The sequence below is a fragment of the Equus przewalskii genome, chromosome 32, assembly GCF_037783145.1.
Source record: "Equus przewalskii isolate Varuska chromosome 32, EquPr2, whole genome shotgun sequence".
NCBI lineage: Eukaryota > Metazoa > Chordata > Mammalia > Perissodactyla > Equidae > Equus > Equus przewalskii.
In genome coordinates, this window is record NC_091862.1 from 7406252 (window position 1) to 7426455 (window position 20204).

Sequence of the window (20204 nt, forward strand, 5' to 3'; positions counted from 1 at the left end):
CCACCAACAGTGTATAAGGGTTCCTTTTTCTCCACAACCTCTCCAACATTTGTCACTTTTCGCTTTGGAGTGTCTCCATTTTTTCATGCTGCAAATTTCCAGAATAGCGTGCGTAATGTTTATTTAAATATAAGCAAACTCAGATAGCCTCCATTGCAGGTAAAAGTTGGTAAGCAGCTCCCCCAAGCATACTTATTTATGAAAACACCTGTATCTCACAGTCATTTTCCTGTGGAAGCCTGAAAAAGATTTCTTAAAACAAGAATCACTGATTGTTACCCTGACTTTCTGCTCAGATAATGGAGCCTTCTCTTCCAACTTGTACCAATATTTGCAAATTGTTTCCATATTTGTTTTAGAGTCATTGGGTGATTATTAGAGAAAGAAGCCAACTGTAATCATCTCCTTAGATTTGCATAAAATTCAGGCCACTTTGCATTCTCCTAGAAAAATTAATCAAGCCACAGTCAAAATCAATATTACTCTGATTAGTTGGGCAATAAGGCAGTGTAGTACATCACGGCAATATTGATTATTATTTCCTAAAAAATCACATTTCCTTTCTTCCTTCTTTCTTTTCTTCAGCAGATACTTATTGAGCACCTACTGTGTGCTCTATGCCATTTTCAGTTACAGGGATAGAGGACTGGAAGAGAAATCCCTATCAGGCTCATGTTCTAGTAAGGAAAACTACGTTATGTTATATAGACACAAACATGTTGAGTATATAGTATGTTAGATGATTATCATTGTGATGAAGAAAAATAAAACCGAGAAGAGGGATAGTGAATGCTGAGGAAAGAGGCAAAATTTTATATAAGATGGACAGGAAAAGTCTCACTGAGCAGGTGATATGTGAGTAAGGACCTAACGATGTAAAGGAAAACATCATGGTAACATCTAGGAAAAGAGATTTCCAGATAGAGAATAAGGTGATTACAGAACTTCAGAAATGGCCATCACCTAGCCCATGGAGAACAGTCTGGGGACCAGTGTGATTGGAGTGGTCAGAGCAAAATGAAGGGTTGTAGAAGGTGAGGTGAGGTGGAAAGAATGAGCCAGATTGCATAAGGTGTAGTTGGAATAAGGTGGGAAGAAATCCAGGAGAGTGTGAACTGGAAGCCAAAGGAAGAAAGTGTTTCTAGGAGGAGGACTGATCATCCAACCACATGCTGATCAAGCAGGAAGAGGATGAGAATTGAGCATTGGAATTAGAAAGTTGGTGGTCATTGGTGACCTTGACCAGTGAGCTGGTGAGGGTGAAAGCCTGCCTGAATGGGGTTCATGTGAGAAGGGAAAGAGGAATGGGAGAGAGCAAATATAGATAACTTTTTTGGTTGGTGGAGGAATTTAGCTGTAAAAAAAAAGCAAAGGAAGGAGGTAACTGGGGGTGGGGAATGTGGGATCAAGAAAAATTTTTTTACAGGAAAAAATTCACCATGTTTATGTGCTGATGGGGATGATTTGGTAGAGAAATTGAGAGATTGATTGTCCAGAAGAGAGGGGAGAATTTCAGGAGCAATGGCCTTGATTCGACAACTATTTGAGTGTAGGCTTGGCCTGAGACGAGTGTGGGCAGCTCAACCTGGGAGCAATGGGGAAGGCAGAATGTGTAGGAAGGTCTTTGCTGGTTGCTCCTCTTTTCTCAGTGATAGGAAGCAAAATCATCATCTGAGAGTGAAGATGAAGAAAGAGCTTTACAGAGAGAGGAAAAGATAATGAAATTGTCATTTAGGACAGTAAGCAGAATAAACTTAGGAGATGAATGAATTTGGAGTGGGATCAATAAGCCTGGGTGTTGTTCTGTCACATTCAATTGTGTAGACACAGAGGCAGAAAAGACAATGAGTTCGGTTTAACCAGCCATCCAAGTAAAACAAAAACAAGAGCAAAGCAAAGGAGGTGAGGGTGGACCTAAGGGAGTGAGTTTAATGACTGAGGATGAGATTTCAGCTGGGTAAACACAGAAGTGGGATGAGAGGAGAAAGGGATGGGGAGAAGGTAGTAGGGTCCATTGGTTACTGGTCCCAGTGAGTTCAAGGAGTTTTTGGAGTTTGGATATTGGAAGAGTTTAGCTGGAAAAGGAGGTGTTGGCCAAAGAATGTGATACTTGACACTGAGATTGTGCAGGTGGTGCAGTGATTGTCAATGACAAGGTCATGGAAGGACGAGAAATGTTGGTGGCCAAGTTTGAGATAGAGGACAGGATGACTGGTGAAGTTGAGGTCATGGACTTGGGAAGCCAGGTGTTAAGTATGGCCTGTGTGGACACTGAGATCTTCCAGAATTATCACCTGAGCAGACTTGGAGAGACTTACAGTGAGTCAAGAACTGAAGCTTTGAGAAATGGGGCAGAGAGGGGGAAGAGAAAGGGAGAAATCTTGGGCAGTGGATATTAGGAGCTGATGGCAAAAGGAGAAATAGCTCATACTAGATGATGGTTTGAAATTCAAAGCTGGAGGGTTTTAGAAGGAGAAAGGGAAACTGCTCTCCTTGGGGGATTGCAGAGCAATACTTGGTGGTACAAAGAGTATGGCAGAGAAAACATTTGTGGGAGCAGAAGAGGAAGTGCTGTTCTCAGGCCTGAGCCAATTTCAGTGAGGGAAGAATGTGAGAAACGCTGAAAGAGTAGATTGAAGTTACAGGGCAGTTACTACTCCCTGACCCAGAGTTTCCCAAGCATGGGGGAAGGGTCTCAGGGAGTGGAGAAGCTGAAGGACATGATAGAGAAAAGGAATGTAGAGAGCTGTGTGTGGGTTTGGGGGTCAGACTAGAGAACTGACAAGGGGGCCAAGGACCTCTTTGGTGACTGATATCAACAGGACACGTCAGTCAGGGATATTTCTAGCCTGATGATATATGACAAAACCTAGTGGCCTCGGGGGAGATGCTGACATGAGGCTCTTGGGAGAAAACAGAGAGTTCTAGCCCCACCACTCCTGCCAGTGGGGGGTAGATGGCCTCACCAGGAGCTGGTGAAAGCCTCAGTCTCTCTCTGGATGCTTGAGACAACTTATATTACTTGATGAAATGAAATTTTTACATTAATGGTGTTACAAGTGCTCTTGGACAAATCGTTTTAGTCTCTCTCTAACTTGGCTTTTCCATTTGTAGAAAAGGAAGCGTAATACTCAACCATCTCTTAGAATTTTTGTAAATAAATAGACTTGCAAAGTAAGTTGCAAATACTGAGTGCTACACTAAAATGTTTCTGACTTAAATACTATTTATAATCCATCAATATATTGAACTAGCAGGAACAAAGAAAACATTAACATAAGTGTAATGTTCACTTAAAAGTGAATTGACACAATCTACACAGATTCTGGTTAATTACTGAATTCATTACCCGGATGGTAGAGATATTCACCGCTATGTAATTTCTTTGTATGTTATTCCTTTCCATTTTCATTGATGTTTAATAGGTAGTTGATTTTTGGGATCTGGATTAAAAATAAATCATTAAGCACTATAAATCATTACCTTCCTAAAATAAAAATACAATTAAAACTCCTTGGAATTTAAAGTAATACATTTACTTTAGCTTCTTGGTCCTGTCTCTAATTCGTGTTTACAACTCACATTCATAGGGCACCTATCAACCCCCTCAAACCCAAACTACTTTGCAAAGATATTATCACATTGTAGGTAAGTAAAGCTACTCCAGAGCTCTACATGAGCCCTAAAGAAAACAGGTGTGATATCTGTAAGTCCACAGGGTTTGGAGAGCCTTCAGAAGAATTGTATTTCAGAAGAACCTCCAATTATTCCAGCTTCCTCTAACTTAGGTTTAATCACAAGAATTTTAAGGAAATAAGCTTCATTCATTCAACAAATACATTTTTAATACCTTTTGTACTATGATTATGGTAGTGTTGGATAAAATGATAAGCAAGGAAGTCATAGGCACAAATGATGATAAATGCTAAGATGGAAATAGTGATTGAGATGTAAACTACTTTAGATAAGGAGTCAAGGAACCCTGAAACGTAAAGGTTGAGAGAGGACCCACTATTGAATGAGCTTGGATCCTGGTAGTGGGGTGGAAGAGGGTTCCAAGCAGAGGAAAGCACATGTTCAGTGGCCCCCAAGGAGATAAAGAACTTGCTATATTCAAGCCACTAAATATCATTAATGTGGCTGGAGAATAATGATCAAGAGAGACAGTGATGAAAGGTGAATACCATCTACTTTATCTAGGCCAAGGTCAAGAGTTGGGATTTTATTCTAAGTTCAATGGGAAATCAATGGAAGTTTAAGCAGGGGGCTGGCATTATCCAAATTACATTTTAAGAATGTCAGTTTTGTTGTAATATGAACATGGTCTGGATTAAGATGGATAGCAGAGGAAATAGAAAGAAGTGACTATACAGAGGTAGAATTAAAGGTCTTGGTGATTGATTGGCTGTGGGTCAGGGAAATGAAGGAATCCTACTTGCTGTTCTATTTTACTGAGATTGGTAAGATAGTAAGAAGGTGAGCAAGGAGACATGGAATCCAGGGTTCAGTTCTGAATGCGTTTGATATGCCTGAAGCATTGAGAAGCAGATAAGTCAGGATTTGGATGTATGAGCTGGAACTCAGAGGACATAGAGGTCAGGGGTTAGAGATGGATAGATAACTTCAGAGCCGCTGGCATATAGATGGTATTTTAAATCCCATGGCTGTTGCCAAAAACGATAGGAGAGGAGGGACCATGATTGAACCCTAAGGAGCACCAACATTTGGAAAGTGGGTAAAAGAGTAGCACCCAGCAAAGGAGACCAAGAAGGAGCCTCAAGGAAAGTAGAATAAAATCCAGAGATGTGTGGTGTTGAGGGAGCCAAGAAAGGAAGTGTTTCCCAGTGGAAGAAGTGGCTATTTGTTGTGTTGAATGCTATTGAGAAGCTGGATAAGATGAGGTCAGTCAATTCTCCTTTGCATATGGTGGCATGAAGATCATTGGAGACCATAACGAGCAGTTTTGGTGGAGAGCTTGGAGACAAGGGCCAGATTTTTATGGGATGAAGAGTCAACAAAAGGGGGAGGTCAATTCCTTCTAGAAGTTTTGTTATGAAAAGAAAAAAGGAAACAGCAATAGCAGGAGGGTCTTTAAAGGTTGAAGAGGCTACAGCTTGTTTTATGCTCATTGGAATGATCCAATGGAGATGGATTATTGGTGATTCAGGAGGGAGATGAGATAACGGAAGAAGGGAAGTACTTTGGAAGGTGAGAAGGGTATGGATCCAGGCCACAGATGGAGGAATTGACCCTTAAGAGGAGGAAGGCCACGTTCTTTGTTGTAAGAAGACAGAATGGAACAGGTGAATGCAGCTGCAGGGGTGTTTGTAGTCTACCTGTGGGAAGGGGAAACTTGGCACATGATGGCTTGGTGAAGGCAGACACATTTTTCACTGCTGTGTCTTCTCCATACGGAAGAGCGCTTGACACATAGAAGATGCTTAGTAAATATTTGGTGAATAAATGAATACATCATTCAAGACTTCTATCTTCTCAGTGAAATATGAAGTAAGATATCCAGGTGAAGGGAGGAAGGTGGTGGGTGTGAACAGTTTAGGAAGAAAGAAGAGAAAATGTACTACTAGAGAAACATAATCAATCATGAGGAAATTGTAAATGCCCATTTGAAGTTTGTGATCAGTAATTCAAGAGAAAGCAATCAATTGTGTAATTTTGTTCAGCAGCATTCAACTTCAGGGGAGCATGCCTGAGAAAAGAGGAGGTAATGTTTCCCAAGCCTGGGTTTTTGCCAGAGTAGTCGGATGAAGAGGACCACGGAAGACCCATCACCAGGTGTTTTCAGACAATGTTTATGGTGATGGATAATGGAATCTATGTCAGACCACAAAGGCAGTTAATCTTGGAGAGGGCCAAGGGCCAGGGAGAAAGTGTTGGGTCAGTTCATGAGAAATCTTGATGAAGTTGAAGAATTTAAGCAATGTCCATACTTTAGCAAGAGATCAGGGGAGGAAAGACAGGAGATGGTGGTTGGAAAGAGATACAATTGGAATTTGAATTTCAGAGGTGGTACAGTTTCTCAAGATGACAAGGTCCAGGGAGAGATTGTGACAGAAGAGGGTTTTAAAAAGTTCTCAGAGATGAGAAGGTAACAGAACTGAAAGTACAGGTTGATGGATGGATGGTTCATTCATACAGGAGTTCAGTCCCCAGGATGATGACAAGAATAGGAGTAGAGATGAAAACCGTGAACCGGGAGCTAAGGCAATGGTTAGAAGACCCTCTTAGAAGACAAGAATGAGGGTCTTGTCCACCTGCATCCACTGCAGTTGGCATCAACGAGGAGAAGGCATGGTGTGTAGCCAGATGACGTAAATATGAAAGGAGGAATGGAGTGGGTTTGCAAGAGAGAAGGGAGTGATGGTTTTAGGAACATCAGTGAGGAGCCAGGAGACAACAAACTCTACCTCTGGCCCTCAAGTATGTGTACCTGAAACCAAAAGAAGCCCTCATTTAAGAGGTTGACAACAGAGATGAACCAATTTCAGTTAAATCGTGGAGGAGAGAGAAACCTTTGAAAGGGCTGATTATACAGGAGAGTTTATTTATCATGGAGCAAGAATTCCACAGGACACAGAGAAAGGGTATGGGAGAGAAAGGAGGCTCGTATTGGGGAATATAGAGACCCACATGGGAATGAGAATTTGGGGATAAGAATAACAGGGGAGGCTTAAGTCTTAGATGTAAATAATGATGTGAGGCATGATGGAATGCATTCTGATGATCTTTGGAGGGACATAGGTGTACAACCAGACCACCTGGCTATTGTCATCTCAGGTGTGTCTCTTGATATTAAGACAACTTACTTGCCCTTCACTCCCAAAAGTTGGTATCATAGGCTTGTTCATTTCAAAGTTACATAGTTATAAACATAAAGTCATCTAATAAATCCAATAAATCATTTTAAAAATTATTTGGGGGGCTGGCTGGCCTGGTGGCGTAGTGGTTACATTCATGTTCTCTGCTTCAGAGGATCAGGGTTCACTGGTTCAGATCCCAGGCATGGACCTACACACCGTTCATCAAGCAAGCTGTGGCAGGCACCCCACATATAAAATAGAGGAAGATGGGCATGGATGTTAGCTCAGGGCCAATCTTCCTCAGCCAAAAGAGCAGGATTGGTGGCAGATGTTAGCTCAGGGCTAATCTCACAAAACAAAGAAAAGATTTATTGGCATCATTGAAGTTCCAATCAGTTTATTAATGTGCAGTGGAACTAACCCATTTCATTGTCTCAAACCAAAGCCTTACCCAAAACTTCCAGACAATGAAATGTCACTCTCCCCTTTCCTCTGGCCTCAGCATCACCTTGAAACTAGCATAGTTGCCTCGGGACTGGATGGACAACTTCTGGAGAATGAGCAGAAGGGAGAGGTGTGAAAATACTGTGTTAGAAGAAAAGGCCAGGTGTCGGTGACGAGGACCACAGCACCCCTCCAGGAAGTCAGAGACAAATTCCTTTTCTCTGAGGGTGAAGTTCTTGGACTTGGAATCTAACAGTACTACCCAAAACCATTTCTCAGGGACTCTAGTAAAGGATAAATAATACGTGCCCACAGACAGCCTTGCCCTTTGCTGAGTGCCCCGTCGGGCGAGTGTGCTTAGCAGTCCTGTTTGTCTCTGAAGTCACACCCATGGTAGAAACTCCTGTGAGGAAAACAGTTCCCAGTACCCACCTTCATAGTCTTTCCCTTCCCCTGGGGCACTGCCACAGGCCACAGTGTGGAGACGGGACCAAGAAGCCAATTGGTTTTGACCTCCTTTCCAGAAGATTCTACAGCGACTGGAAGTTGAGGCACTTTTTGGCATCATGTCATCTGAAAAAGAAAAAACCTTCGTAAACTGCAATCCAGGATACAGTCTGCTGCTCTAATTATATTTTAGGTGTTGTTGGATCTGTTTCCTCCTTACGTTTGATTTCAGCTGTCCTAATGATTGTTTTTTCTATGCAGTGAACAAGATCCAGCCCTTTCTCTAGCCAATTTACTTCATCAGTCGATGACAGATGTCCAGGGATGAAAAGAACATTATTAGCAACAGAACAGAGAATACGAACAGCAATGTGGCAGGCACCCCCACGGAGGTTGTCACCAGCTCCCCCGGGGCTAACTACCTGCAAATGAGGAAAAATAAGAATTTAAGGAGTGTTTTTTTTTTTTTTAATTCTAATACACACAGAAAATAGGGCATCGTCTGCACAGCAAAGGGAAATGAATTAACCGTAAGTTCGTGTTCCTCTATGAAGTTATTTTAGATTTTTTTAATCCAAAGAGGAAGTGCTATAATAATAAGCTGTTTTTCATTAGTTTCTAAAAGATGACTGAGGAATAGTGAGCTGAATTTTTTTTTTAATAAAGTGGAAAAAAAGAAAGTGGAGGTAGCTTGGTATCGGGGAAAGGGTGAACTTTGAGAGTCACAGCCCTGAGTTCTGAAGTGGGATTGTGGGTTCCTGCCTATGTCAAGTTCAGCAAAGGATGGAACTTCTTTGGGACTCAGTGGCGTCATTTACAGCGTCCCAGGGTAGACAGGGAGCGAACTGTGTAGGCGGTGTTGGGACAGTCTCTTGGCACAGAGCAAGAATTCAGTGAATGGTATCTCTGATCAGAATTTCTCTCCTCCAAGGAAGAAAGAAGACCCAGGAAGGGAATCCCCACGTGCCTGTGGCTAAGACTCAACTGAAGCCAGAATTTAGGGGGAAAAGCAAGACAAGTCTGATCCTGTGTATGGGTTGCTTTGGTAGCTGTACCTGAGTGCCCCCAAAAGGATACTCTGGAAAATTCCACGGCAGAACAGAAACAGCCTCATTCCCTGCTGGAAGGATTTGACCGGCTGCCGTGCAGCTCCTGGATTGCTGACAAGCCAGTGACTCATTTTGACAGAACGTTTGCCAGTTTTCCTAGATTTTAGTTTTACCTAGTATCCCCGCACTTCAAATTTCTTGCAGTTTTAAAATTTAGATTCCTTCTTGCTTTCTTTTCTTAGGAAAGCATGTGAATTAAACATCACGATGAAGCTGTCTGTGCCCTCCCACACAAGACAGGCCTTTTGAGTAGTTTTCCAGTGGTGCAGGATATTCAGACACAGTTCCTGCCCGGCCTGACCCTTCCCCCAGGCGACCAGCTGTATTTAGCATACAGTCAGTGGCTGGCAAGAAACTGGCCTGTGTAGGACTTGAACCTGTGACCCTGTTTCACTATAGAGCAATATTCTACCCAATCCAGCTCTCTATCTACAGACCACCGAAATGCAAACTCTATTTGATTATGCTCTCCCATGACTCATTATTTAGATTCTTAAAATATGAGTTTATTGAAGCTTCTATGAATTTTATACTTTAAAAAGAATATTTCTTATTCTTAAGAGAATCTATAAGCATGCACATAAAGACTGAATAATTTACTGCCCAAATAAATAAACTATAAACCATAGCAAAGAGTCTAGATTTTATCTAGACAGGTCATACTAATGGAATGTATTTTCACTATAATCTGATGAAATATAGGAGGAAATTTTTTTTCTTTAGTTGCAGAGTAGTATGCTTTGTTAATATTAACATTATTTTCAACAATTTTTGCAAATATGTTGTCAACTCTAAATTATCTCAGTTATCTGTCTGTGGATTATCCACTTTATGAAAGTATATCCAGAAAACTGCAAACTAGTTTTAATAATAGCTTAAACAGCATAAGTTGGCAGGTAAATATTAATATATCTACATACACAAGCACACACACATGCTCACCGTGATTCCAGAGACAAACGATACATAAGTGATTTTCAGAGAATTTGCTAATTTTTAGGTCATCTGAGAATGGATTCTATACAGACCTAGTCCACATGACAAATTAATTACATTCCTTCAAGTTAGTTCTACTTATAAAATGCTATCCAATATTTGTGAGCAAAAAAGCCCTTGGAAATAACACAAGTAGTGTCAATGGATCGGTGTGTGTTCGTGCTCACCAACTGCAGTCCACTTATCACTGCACCACCACTGTATATAGTTTACACTCAGATGAATACAGGTATTCTGTTCTACTTTGAGCTAATGTGTCACAAGTCTCAGATAATTATATGGTTGGGTTCTTTCAATGCATTCTCAAATATGTGCCAGTAAGTGGTTGAAAAGAAGCTGTGGAAATGTGGGTCATATCTTGAAGGGAACCAAATAAGGATCTCTGCTAATGACATATTTGCAATTACACGTCTAAAGTATTTCCTTAGGGTGTTAAACTTTCTATGAATACTAGCACTTTTTGGCCCTAGGTCAAATTTTTTTCTTATAAATTTCACGATGTTAAAAAAAAGCAATTCATTCAGTAGGCATAGGTTTTATTTCAGATGGTGTGTGTACTTTTTAATCATCAGAAAGTACCAGGCATATAAGTTAAAATGTTTGTCTTCCTTTAGAAAAGGAATTGTATGCTCAAATGCTCCTCAGTGTATTACAAATAGAATGAATCTAATAAAGTCATTTCTTATAAGTTCCTTAGCTAATGAATGGAAAACGGAACATAGTTTTACATGTTCCATCAGTATTCGAGGCCACTACAAATGCAGTCAGCAAGAATTTCTAAAGTGTTATTGGACTTTGTCCTTCTTAGATAAAGGCTATTGTCATAGTAGTAAAATTGCTTAACTAAATTAAATAGTTAGATGATCTGTCATCAAATCAGAAAATAGCCAATTACTTAAGAGCAATTTATTTAAAATAGAAAAATATTTATTTAGGTTGAACCACCCTATATCACTCTATTATTAGTTCCCATTCCTGTTGATTATTTGATTAGAATTATTTAATTAATTGACATTTAGTGGAGTTAGAGTTCATCAATTCATTCTACAACTATTGTGTACCAACTATAGACAAGATATTATGCTAAATTCAGAAGATACAAATACATAAGAAGATACAGGGGGAATGCAGTAGGTCTATCGTGAGGTCTGAAGGGACTGGAGCATCTAGGTCCCATGGACTCTCAAAACTTAACCAGGCAAAGATCTTGGTCAGAGTAGAGCCCCACACTGAGGAGAAAATTGCTCAGAATAGAAAATGGAAAAAGGAAAGAGAAAGTCAGCTCAAAGTGGGGTAACAGAGTTGGGAGATCTCAGAAAGGGAGCCCCCATATTTTTGAACACTACCCCAGAAACCAGAAGAGAAAATTCTACAGCCATTGAGAGCTATTCTGAATCCTACTTCCTTCTAAAATTCTAGGAGAACTAATTTCATGTAAAACTGAGTAACAGAGAGGAAGAAAGTAAAATTCCAACAGAAAAGAAACAAGGTTAAATTCCATATAAATTTTTGAAGAGGATAAGCAGAAAGAAAAATAATGTCTTGAGAGACAAAGAAAGCATGTCAGTCAGGCATGCCCACAAATCAGGAGAAACTAAAATATTTCAAAGGGAACTAAGTTATTAAGAAATTATACAAGTACAAATAAATAACAATAGATATTGTCTTAAATGAAATAGAAAGCAAAAAGGAAGCAACTTCTGAAAAGTGAAAATAAAGTAAGATAAAGGATTCCAGAGAAGTTGACACATTTAGAAGTTAGATAAAGAAGATCCAATATATGTATACTAGGAATCCCATAAGAAAACATCAAAGCAAGAGAATAGAGCAAAAATTAAAACTTAAATTCAATATGACTTTCCTGGCATAGCCTGCTTGTGAAAATTGATCAGAAAATGACCAGGACCAAGACATATTCTAACAAAATTACTAGATTCTAAAGAAAAAGAAAAAATAATCTTTTGGGCATCTGAGCAAAAGATCAATTCACTTGTAAGGAAAAAGAAATTGGATTGTTATCAGGCTTGTCCATAACACTTTACAAAAGAACATGGAGTAAGACGTTGAAGATATTAGAAGGGGAAAAAAATGTGATCCTAAGACTTAATATCCAACCAACCTCATTTTTAAGAATAAAGGTCCCAAATAAACTGTCACCAATATGCAAGAACTCAGTGAATATTTTTCCTATGATCTTCTGAGGAATTTACTAGAGAACAAGCTTCAACAACCAAAATTACTGGAGAGAAATCACCATAAGGATTGGTGGTGAGCACTGATTGTGTGTGTGTGTAGAATTAACATAATATGAAAATTAAGAGAAAAAAAGCATAGTATGAAATGGCCATATCTTTCAACAATGTAGATACAGTATTATTATTAGAAAGATTTAGCAGGAGAATGGATGAAGCATATGAAAATATATTTGAAGTTTTCGTAATCATATTCATGGTGATAGTATTGGTATATTATTCTAAAATCATCATAGGTATAATATGAGATAAAGCAAATGAGCTGTTATGGAATATTGTAATTCTATCACACTTGCGTTTTTCAGAACCACTGTGGAAGAAAGGAGATACAGATGTAGAATAGAAAATATTAAGTAAAAGTCTTATAGTTCTGAAATACCGACCCTCTTAACAAATTTCAAGTATACAATATAGTATTGTTAACTGTATTCAGCATGCTGTACATTCAATCTCAGAACTCATTCGTCTTTCAAAACTGAAACTTTGTACCCATTTTGGATAGGTTAAGACATAAAGGTTGAACAGTCCAATGGTACGGAGCTCAGCACAGCAGAGGGATTTGAGAAATGTTTGTTGAAATCACTCACAGTTATATGAGGGGATGTTGTGTGCCAAAGCCACGTAGGAGTGGGAGTGATTGAGGAATGTCTTGCTTCCTCATACAAGTCTGATAAATCCCCCACCAGGCTTGAATCCAACTTCCTGCCTATTCTGCACTTACAGCTAAGTGTTGGTGGAGAAAAACAGACAATCCACTGACTACTTTCCTTTAAGTTCATAATCTCTAACCTCAAGTCGGTTGTTGGTACTGTCGAGCAATAATACTAAGTCCCCTCATCCATTCGCTCTCCTTTTATCATTCATACCTTTATTTCTCTTCTCAAATTTCCAATGCCTCCTTTGTCTGTCCGCCCTGGGCTCAAACATGCTGCCTTCTTTCCTTTTACTAAGGATGGCTACCTTCCCTTCTGTCTAAGGCCAACCCGTCTACTCATCCTTTAGATCCTGTTCCCTCCACCTACTCTAAGACACAGCTCTTTTTCTATCTTAAATCATCAATTTGCCTTCTTTTCGAACTCATTCCTTTCGGCGTACCAAAATATTATTTCTCCATTTTCAAAATATCCTTTACAGTCCAACAGCCCCATCCAGCTGCTGTCCCATGTCTTTGCTTCCCTTTTCAGCCAACCTCCTAGAAAAAAGTGTCCTTTCTCACCTCTTAGAATTCCTCCCCTCCAATTCTCCTTTACTCCACTCCAATAAGGCCTTGGCTCCATGACTCCACTGAAATAGCTCTTGTCCATAACATAATGGCATCTACATTTATAACTTCAACCAATTTTCAGTAACTGGCTTACCTGCAGCCCTTGACACAGTTTATCATGACAGCTTCCTTGAAATATTTTGTTCCCTTGGCTTCCAGGACACCCACATCCTTCTCATTTCCCACCTGTCTCATAGGCTGCCATTTCTTAGTCTTCTTTGCTAACTCATTCTCATATTCCCTAAACAGATTGAATAATCTCATCCAATGTCATTTCTATTGAGATAACATGGAGTGATATTGTCAAATCAGACTTACAAGAATCATAGATATGACCCAGTGTCAAGCTTTACTAATAACTTCAAGGATGTGGGTAAACATCAAAGAAACAGAGAAGTCCAATTCATTTGACATGGCTCCCAGGTCCTGTCTTAGCATATTAGGATGTACTCTAGGCAAAATAAATGAGTCTCTGAGAAGTTCATGGAATGACCACTAACATGAAATCTCTCAGTTGTGTAAACTGTTTCGTCATTTATCATTTGATGAAATGTCTTCATTTTATCCCTTGATAACTGCATGGTTAATGACATTTTACAGAGAGCCTTGACCCATAAATTCATAGATTCTAGTTTGTTTACCATAAGCAATCTTAAACCAACTATTTCCTGTTAAATGCATTCTATAAATAAGAACTCTTTTCTAGCAAATGTCATTGTATGTATGTACCATTAGCATGTTTATAAGAGGATTTGACCATGTCATCTTTCTTTCCTGGGGCCAGAAAAATGAGAAAACGGATGGTAGGCCTGATGCTAACCCTTTCTTTTCAGCTCTCCATGCACCTAGACCTCAAAATTTGTATCTACCACTCATGTTTTTCTCCTAAACTGCAAGCTCACATATTCACTTAGCTAGTTAACATTTTGACTCAGCGGTGTAATAGGTTATCAAACTGCATATGAGCAAATAAAAATAATGATTCCTTTTCTCAACTCCCTAAATACACACACACAACCCTTTCTTCTTCCAAGTCTTCCTGTCTCAGTAATATTCTTTCTCTCTCTCTGTCCTGTCTTCTCAGGGAAAACCTTTACACTCGTGCTTGATTCCTTTTTCTCTCACACCGTGTGTCCAATCTGCCCCCAAATTTTGCCGCTTCTACCTTCAAAATATATCCAGAATTCTATCACTGCTCCCCATTTCCACCCCTGCCTCCCTAGTTCAAGCTACCACCATCTCTCACCTGGCTTGCTGAAATAATGTCTTACCTGCTTCTCTGCTTCCTGCTTCCTGCTTCCCAGCTTGCCCCCAAGAGTCTATTCTGAGCATCTCAGCCAGATGGCTGTCTTTAAAAGATTAGTCGAATTATGTAGCTCCAAGATCAAAACTCTCCAGTGGTTCCCAATCTCTCAGATAACAGCCAGAGTTCTTATAATGGCCTTCAGGGGCCTATCCATCCTCGATCCCCATTAACTCTCTGACTTCATCTTCCATTGTTTTCCCTCCTGTTCACTTAATTCAGCGGCACTGGCCTCTTTGCTGTACCTCGGACAAACCAAGCACATTGTGGCTTCTGGATCTTTAGAATGCTGTATTTTAGGCCTGGAAATCTTCCCCCAGGTAGCCACATGGCTCTCTTTTCTAATCTCCCTCAGATGTTTCCTTCTACGTACCTTCTTTATAAGGCATTCCCTATTCCCTAGTCACCTCTTCAAAACTGTAATCCCCATCTTCCCTGCTGTCTGTCTCTTCTCTATTTTTTTATTCTCCTTCCCACTGAAATACGATACAGTTCAATCTTGCAGTATTTCTTGTTGGTCTCGTGGACGAGAGCAGAGGTGTCTGTCTTGTTCACAGCTGTATCCTCAGCACCCACAGTAATGTCTGGCACACAGAAGGCTCTCAATAAATGTTACATAAATTAGTTAATAGTTGATCAAATCTATTTGACTTGTTCTGAGTTGGAAGAGAACATGATCAAATAATGCAAGGAGAAGAGTAACTTGGGCTGCAACAAGGAAGACCTTGAAATTGTATGATGGAGTTTCGGTTTTGTTCTGCAGGTTGCGGAAACCAGGAAGGGGAATTGAGCCGAGCAGTAGCCCAAAGAAACAAAGTCAGGGAGAAAGGAATTCAGGCTTTAAGAATAAGCACAAAAGGAAAATTTGACTCTTTAACATTAGTCTCTTCTTCATCAAGCTGAATATGTTCCCTGATATTGTGTGGGCTGCTAGCAACTACCACGGGGTGGAATGTTGGGGCCTATTTTCAAAGTGGTTGTAAAAACCCAGAGAGTCCTGAATAGAGGCATGAAAATAGTCTACTTGATGAGATTGATAATGGTGCATTATAAGTGCCCATAAACTCAATAATGGATACGTTCCTTAAGATTTCTATGAAATAAGACTGTTAAATACAGTTGGTGGAAGTAGTATTAAAAACCAAACTTCAGAAAATCTATCTTCTAAGGACAATTTCTAGAAATACAAAGAATAAATGCCTCACCTGTTTGGCCAGTTGGAATTGGGAGACTTTCTCCATGTTGGACCATTCCTTATCCACAGCTCCCCGCCATTTTTTACTGAAACAGATTAAGAAAGAAATCCCACACACCATCATCTATCAACATTTTGGCTAAAACAGTACATCTTAGTATCATTAGTTTTAAAAACTCATGTCGTTTTTTCACAGTACAACCGGTACCAGCAATATGGCGCCGAAGAGTGTGTGCTGCAGATGGGGGGCATGCTGTGCCCCAGCCCTGGCTGCGGAGCAGGCCTGCTTCCTGAGCCAAGCAGGAGGAAAGTCACTTGCGAAGGGGGCAACAGTCTGGGCTGCGGGGTGAGTACCAGCCACACCCCTGGGTGTTGCCTTTGTGTGTGTCTGTTTACTTTGGCAAATTGGCTAGGATTCTATACTTGTTTTATTTTCATTTTTCCTTTGGACTCAGACATCTTTGAACTGATGTGGAAGAAAGTAGATTTAAAAATTCTTATATAAGATCTCAGATATGAAAACGTATATTTTGGAGGGAAGGGAAGAGTCATATTAGGATTTTCTGCTTTAATTGTTTATCACTGTGTTTACTCTAAGATGTAAATCACTAGCCCAGGCTTTTAAACTTTTCTCCCAGTACTGAGCTGATTCAAGGCAACAATTTATTATTTCTTCAGAGTTGGCTTTAAATAGAGAGGAGTGAAAGAGAAAGAGAATTCCGTGTCAGTGATATCTTAGCGATGTTGTTTGCCTATTTCAAGAAATAAAATGAAGATTCATATGGAGAACTTGAAATGATATTCTGTCATAAAAATCATTTTAAATAGAGATGAGCAGAACTAATGGTACCTCCTGGGGAAGCAGAGTAAGCAACATGGAAAAGGTTTGTTCTAAGAGGTCAACGCATATGACCTAGATGCCTTCTCGAATGAACCCATGGCTGCAAGCTGATGGTGAAGGGGTGAGTGAAGTGTAACTCAAACACAAAAAGCCTAACTAAATTATAGGTTGAAATGACAAATGGATAGTAATCCTGATATTAAATTTCATGCAGGCTAGAAAAGGAAGAAAGTGTATGTGCTTATAAAATGCTATTGAATTTTAACGGGAAGACATTTCTTTTAAAATTGCAACTCCATGAGGAATTTTGTGGAAGAAGGAGTCTTGATAGCAGAGGCATATTGCCCAGACCTAATTTTCGGCTGAGCTCTGTGAGTCACCTATGCATAAGTTGGCATCTGTTGTGCTTCGTGAAGCTTCCTATCTGACATGCAGTGGGGCTCACAAAGCCCTGGGCTGAGTGATAAAGTAGAAGAAGGGGAAGTTGAAAAATAATGGGATACCGTGATGCCTAAGTGGAAAGCTATACCTCTGAATTAATCATGGTGATTGCATTCAAATGAAAACTCAAGTGATGTTTGCTAGCCTTAGAAATCAGGGAAATCAAACTACAGTTCCAGCCTTAGTCATCATCATTTACTGTATAATCTGCACCCACTGATCGTGCGTAGCCTAAACAAGCTGCCAGATTCCAGGATCAGAATGCTGGTGAATGTTTTCCTTTAAAATGATTTACAATTGTTTTTAACTAATGGCTAAATTGTATGCTTCTGCCTGCTAATTGACTACTGTTGTTCCAGTCTCTAAAGCTAGTTTAAGATCTTAACTTTCTTTATGAGATGAGGATTTCTTTGGCCCATCTTCTGCATTCAGTTTTTCACCTTGCTTTAAGAACTTTGAAGGTTTTTTATAATTTTAAGGTTTGAATGCCTTTATCTTCCCTTTTTTGCGCAATGTGGCATTATAAATAAGTAAATAAGCTCCAAATCATGGAAAGTTACCTTGGAAATGAACTGAATTGCTTCAATATCTTTGAGTTAAGAGAATTTGGGGCAAACCTTACCTAAAGGAAGATTGCTATCTTTAGGATATTTCTTTGTCCTTTGGAAATTCTAGGTAATGCATTTTGTTTTACTTTGATTTGTTCTGTTTTGTTGTTTGAGGAGGTGTGTTCTCTGGTTTGTATATTAGTTATCTATTGCTGCGTAACAAATAACCCCAAATTTTAACCATTTAATTAATAAACATTTATTATCTCACAGGGTTTCTGAGGGTTAGGAATCCATGAGTGGCTTAGCTGGGTGGTTCTGGCTCAGGCTGTCTTATGAGGTTGTAGTCAAGCTGGATGCAGTTATCTGAAAGCTTGACTGGGGCTGGAAGTTCCACTTTCAAGATAACACCTTCACATGACTGTTGGCCAAAAAGGCATCAGCTCCAAACTGGCTATTGGCAGAAGGCCATAGTTCCTCACTGAATGGCCCTCTTCTTAGGCTATTTGTCCCCAGGGTGACAGCTAACTTATCTGGAGCAAGTGATCCAGGAAAGATCAGAGAGAAAGCCACAGTGCCTTGTGTGACCTGACCTCCAAAGTTGTACACCATCACTCCTGCTTTATTCTGTTTATTAGAGGGGAGGTGCTACAACCAGCACACCCTCAAAGGGCAGGGAATTGGGCTCCATCTTTAAAGGAAAGAGTATTAAAGAATTCACACACATATTTTGAACAACCATAGTTTGCAATTTGAAGAAGTTGAAAAAAGAACAAAGAAAAATGACTTTCTGAAGGATTAATTCAATGCTTTCCTTTCTTTTCCTGCCTTTTTTCTCCAATCCTCACAGTCTTTTTCAGGATTATATCAATTCCCATTGATTTGGCTTCTCAACAGAAATAGATTGACCTCATCATTGCCCTTTTTCTTCAAATCCTAGCTTTCACAAAAGGATGTTAACCCAACGTACATGCCATTTGGGATTCTGTAGTGGTCAAAAAGGAGATTAGAGGGCTAACCCAGTGGCACAGTAGTTAAGTTTGCACGTTCCACTTTGATGACCAGGGATTTGCTGGTTTGGATCCCGGGTGCAGACCTACACACCACTTGTCAAGCCACGCTATGGCAGGCGTCCCACATATAACGTCAAGGAAGATGGGCACAGATGTTAGCTCAGGGCCAGTCTTCCTCAGCAAAATGAGGAGGTTAGGCAGCAGATGTTCACTCAGGGCTAATCTTCCTCAAAAAAAGGAGATTAGATTGGATCTTAAGTTCAGTTCTTGGCTCCACCAATTCCCAGTGGTCTTAATCTTTCTGTGCTTTAGTTTCCCTGTTTCTAAAACAGGGCATATTATAGTCACCCTGTGTAAGATTATTACAAATATTAAATGAGATAATCAGTTCAAAAGCCTTAGAACAGTGCCCAGCATAAAGTAACTGCATATTTATTTAATATTTAATCAAAAATATAATCAATATTTATCAAAAGTTCACCTAAAAGATCCAATATTCAAGGAAAATTACTTACAGGACATTCATTTGATCCTGTCTTTCAAATATTCTGGAATATAGCCCTGGATCGAGCCAGATCTACAGCAGGGGAACTAGATACCTAGGCCTCACTATTTTATCCCTTCAAAGAATTGCTTTTCCTAAATAGTACTTTGGTTTAATGCCATTTGTTTATATTGTGGTCATTATACAGCAACTTTAATGTGTGTGGTTCAGGGCATCCCAATCGACTTTTTTATAAGGAACCATGGTAGCTATTTCAGTCTGATCTTAGCAACAGGAATACTTTTGCTGTCCTCGAGGACATTGTGAATTGTACAACTGATACGATTTCCCTCTGAAAGCTGACTGCTAGAAAACCTAGAGCCACATTTGTGGGCCGTCTATAGCATATAAACAGGCCATTGAGAGGATGGATTTTGAAACTTATTTCCTAGCTTGACTTTGTCTTTCTCTCTTCCTCTTTTCCTGATATGTGCTGTTTTGCTGTGACTTGTACATTCTTGTAAGCTGCCAATCTTTTCTGGATTTAAGGATAGTAATGGAAAGCCATTGTGTGGAAGAAATCATGGTTAGTTTATGTTGTTTCAGAGGCAGAACAAGACCTAATAAGTAGAAGTTAGAGGAAGTGAGTGAGCACCTCATCCTACACAGTGTTTAAGGAAAGTCATTGATAACAAAACGATAGAAGAATCACACAGTCTTGGGTTGGAAGAAGTCCTAAACATTATTAGCTGCAGTGGTTCTCAGGCTGTAGTTTACAGGTTTATTGTAAAAATCTACCTGTGCCTAATTTTTCCTCAACTATCAACAGATTCAAAAAGTACATCTCTTACTTTGTGGTATCCAAGAAATGCTTGAGGTTGCAAAAAAATCTCATGCGTAGAAAGGTTGAGAACTAAATTCCCCATCCTTCATGGAATTTACAAATTAAGCCTTAGAGGTACATTGTGATATGCCCGTAGACACACATGTTCGGAGCTAAGACACACCCATGTGTTGAGCTCCAGGCTTGGATGATTGTAGACTTCTCA

The 20204-nt window shown here is 39.7% G+C and overlaps 1 protein-coding gene across 8 annotated transcripts in view; it reads left to right on the top strand.

Annotated features, from left to right (window-relative positions):
* Positions 1 to 20204, top strand: part of PRKN (parkin RBR E3 ubiquitin protein ligase) — a 1214117-nt gene that overhangs the window by 1017485 nt on the left and 176428 nt on the right. For all 8 annotated transcript variants that reach the window (XM_070603183.1, XM_070603184.1, XM_070603185.1 and 5 more), the window contains one exon: positions 16025 to 16174. In XM_070603183.1, coding sequence (XP_070459284.1) covers positions 16025 to 16174 — 150 coding nt within the window. The remainder of the gene's footprint in view (positions 1 to 16024; positions 16175 to 20204) is intronic.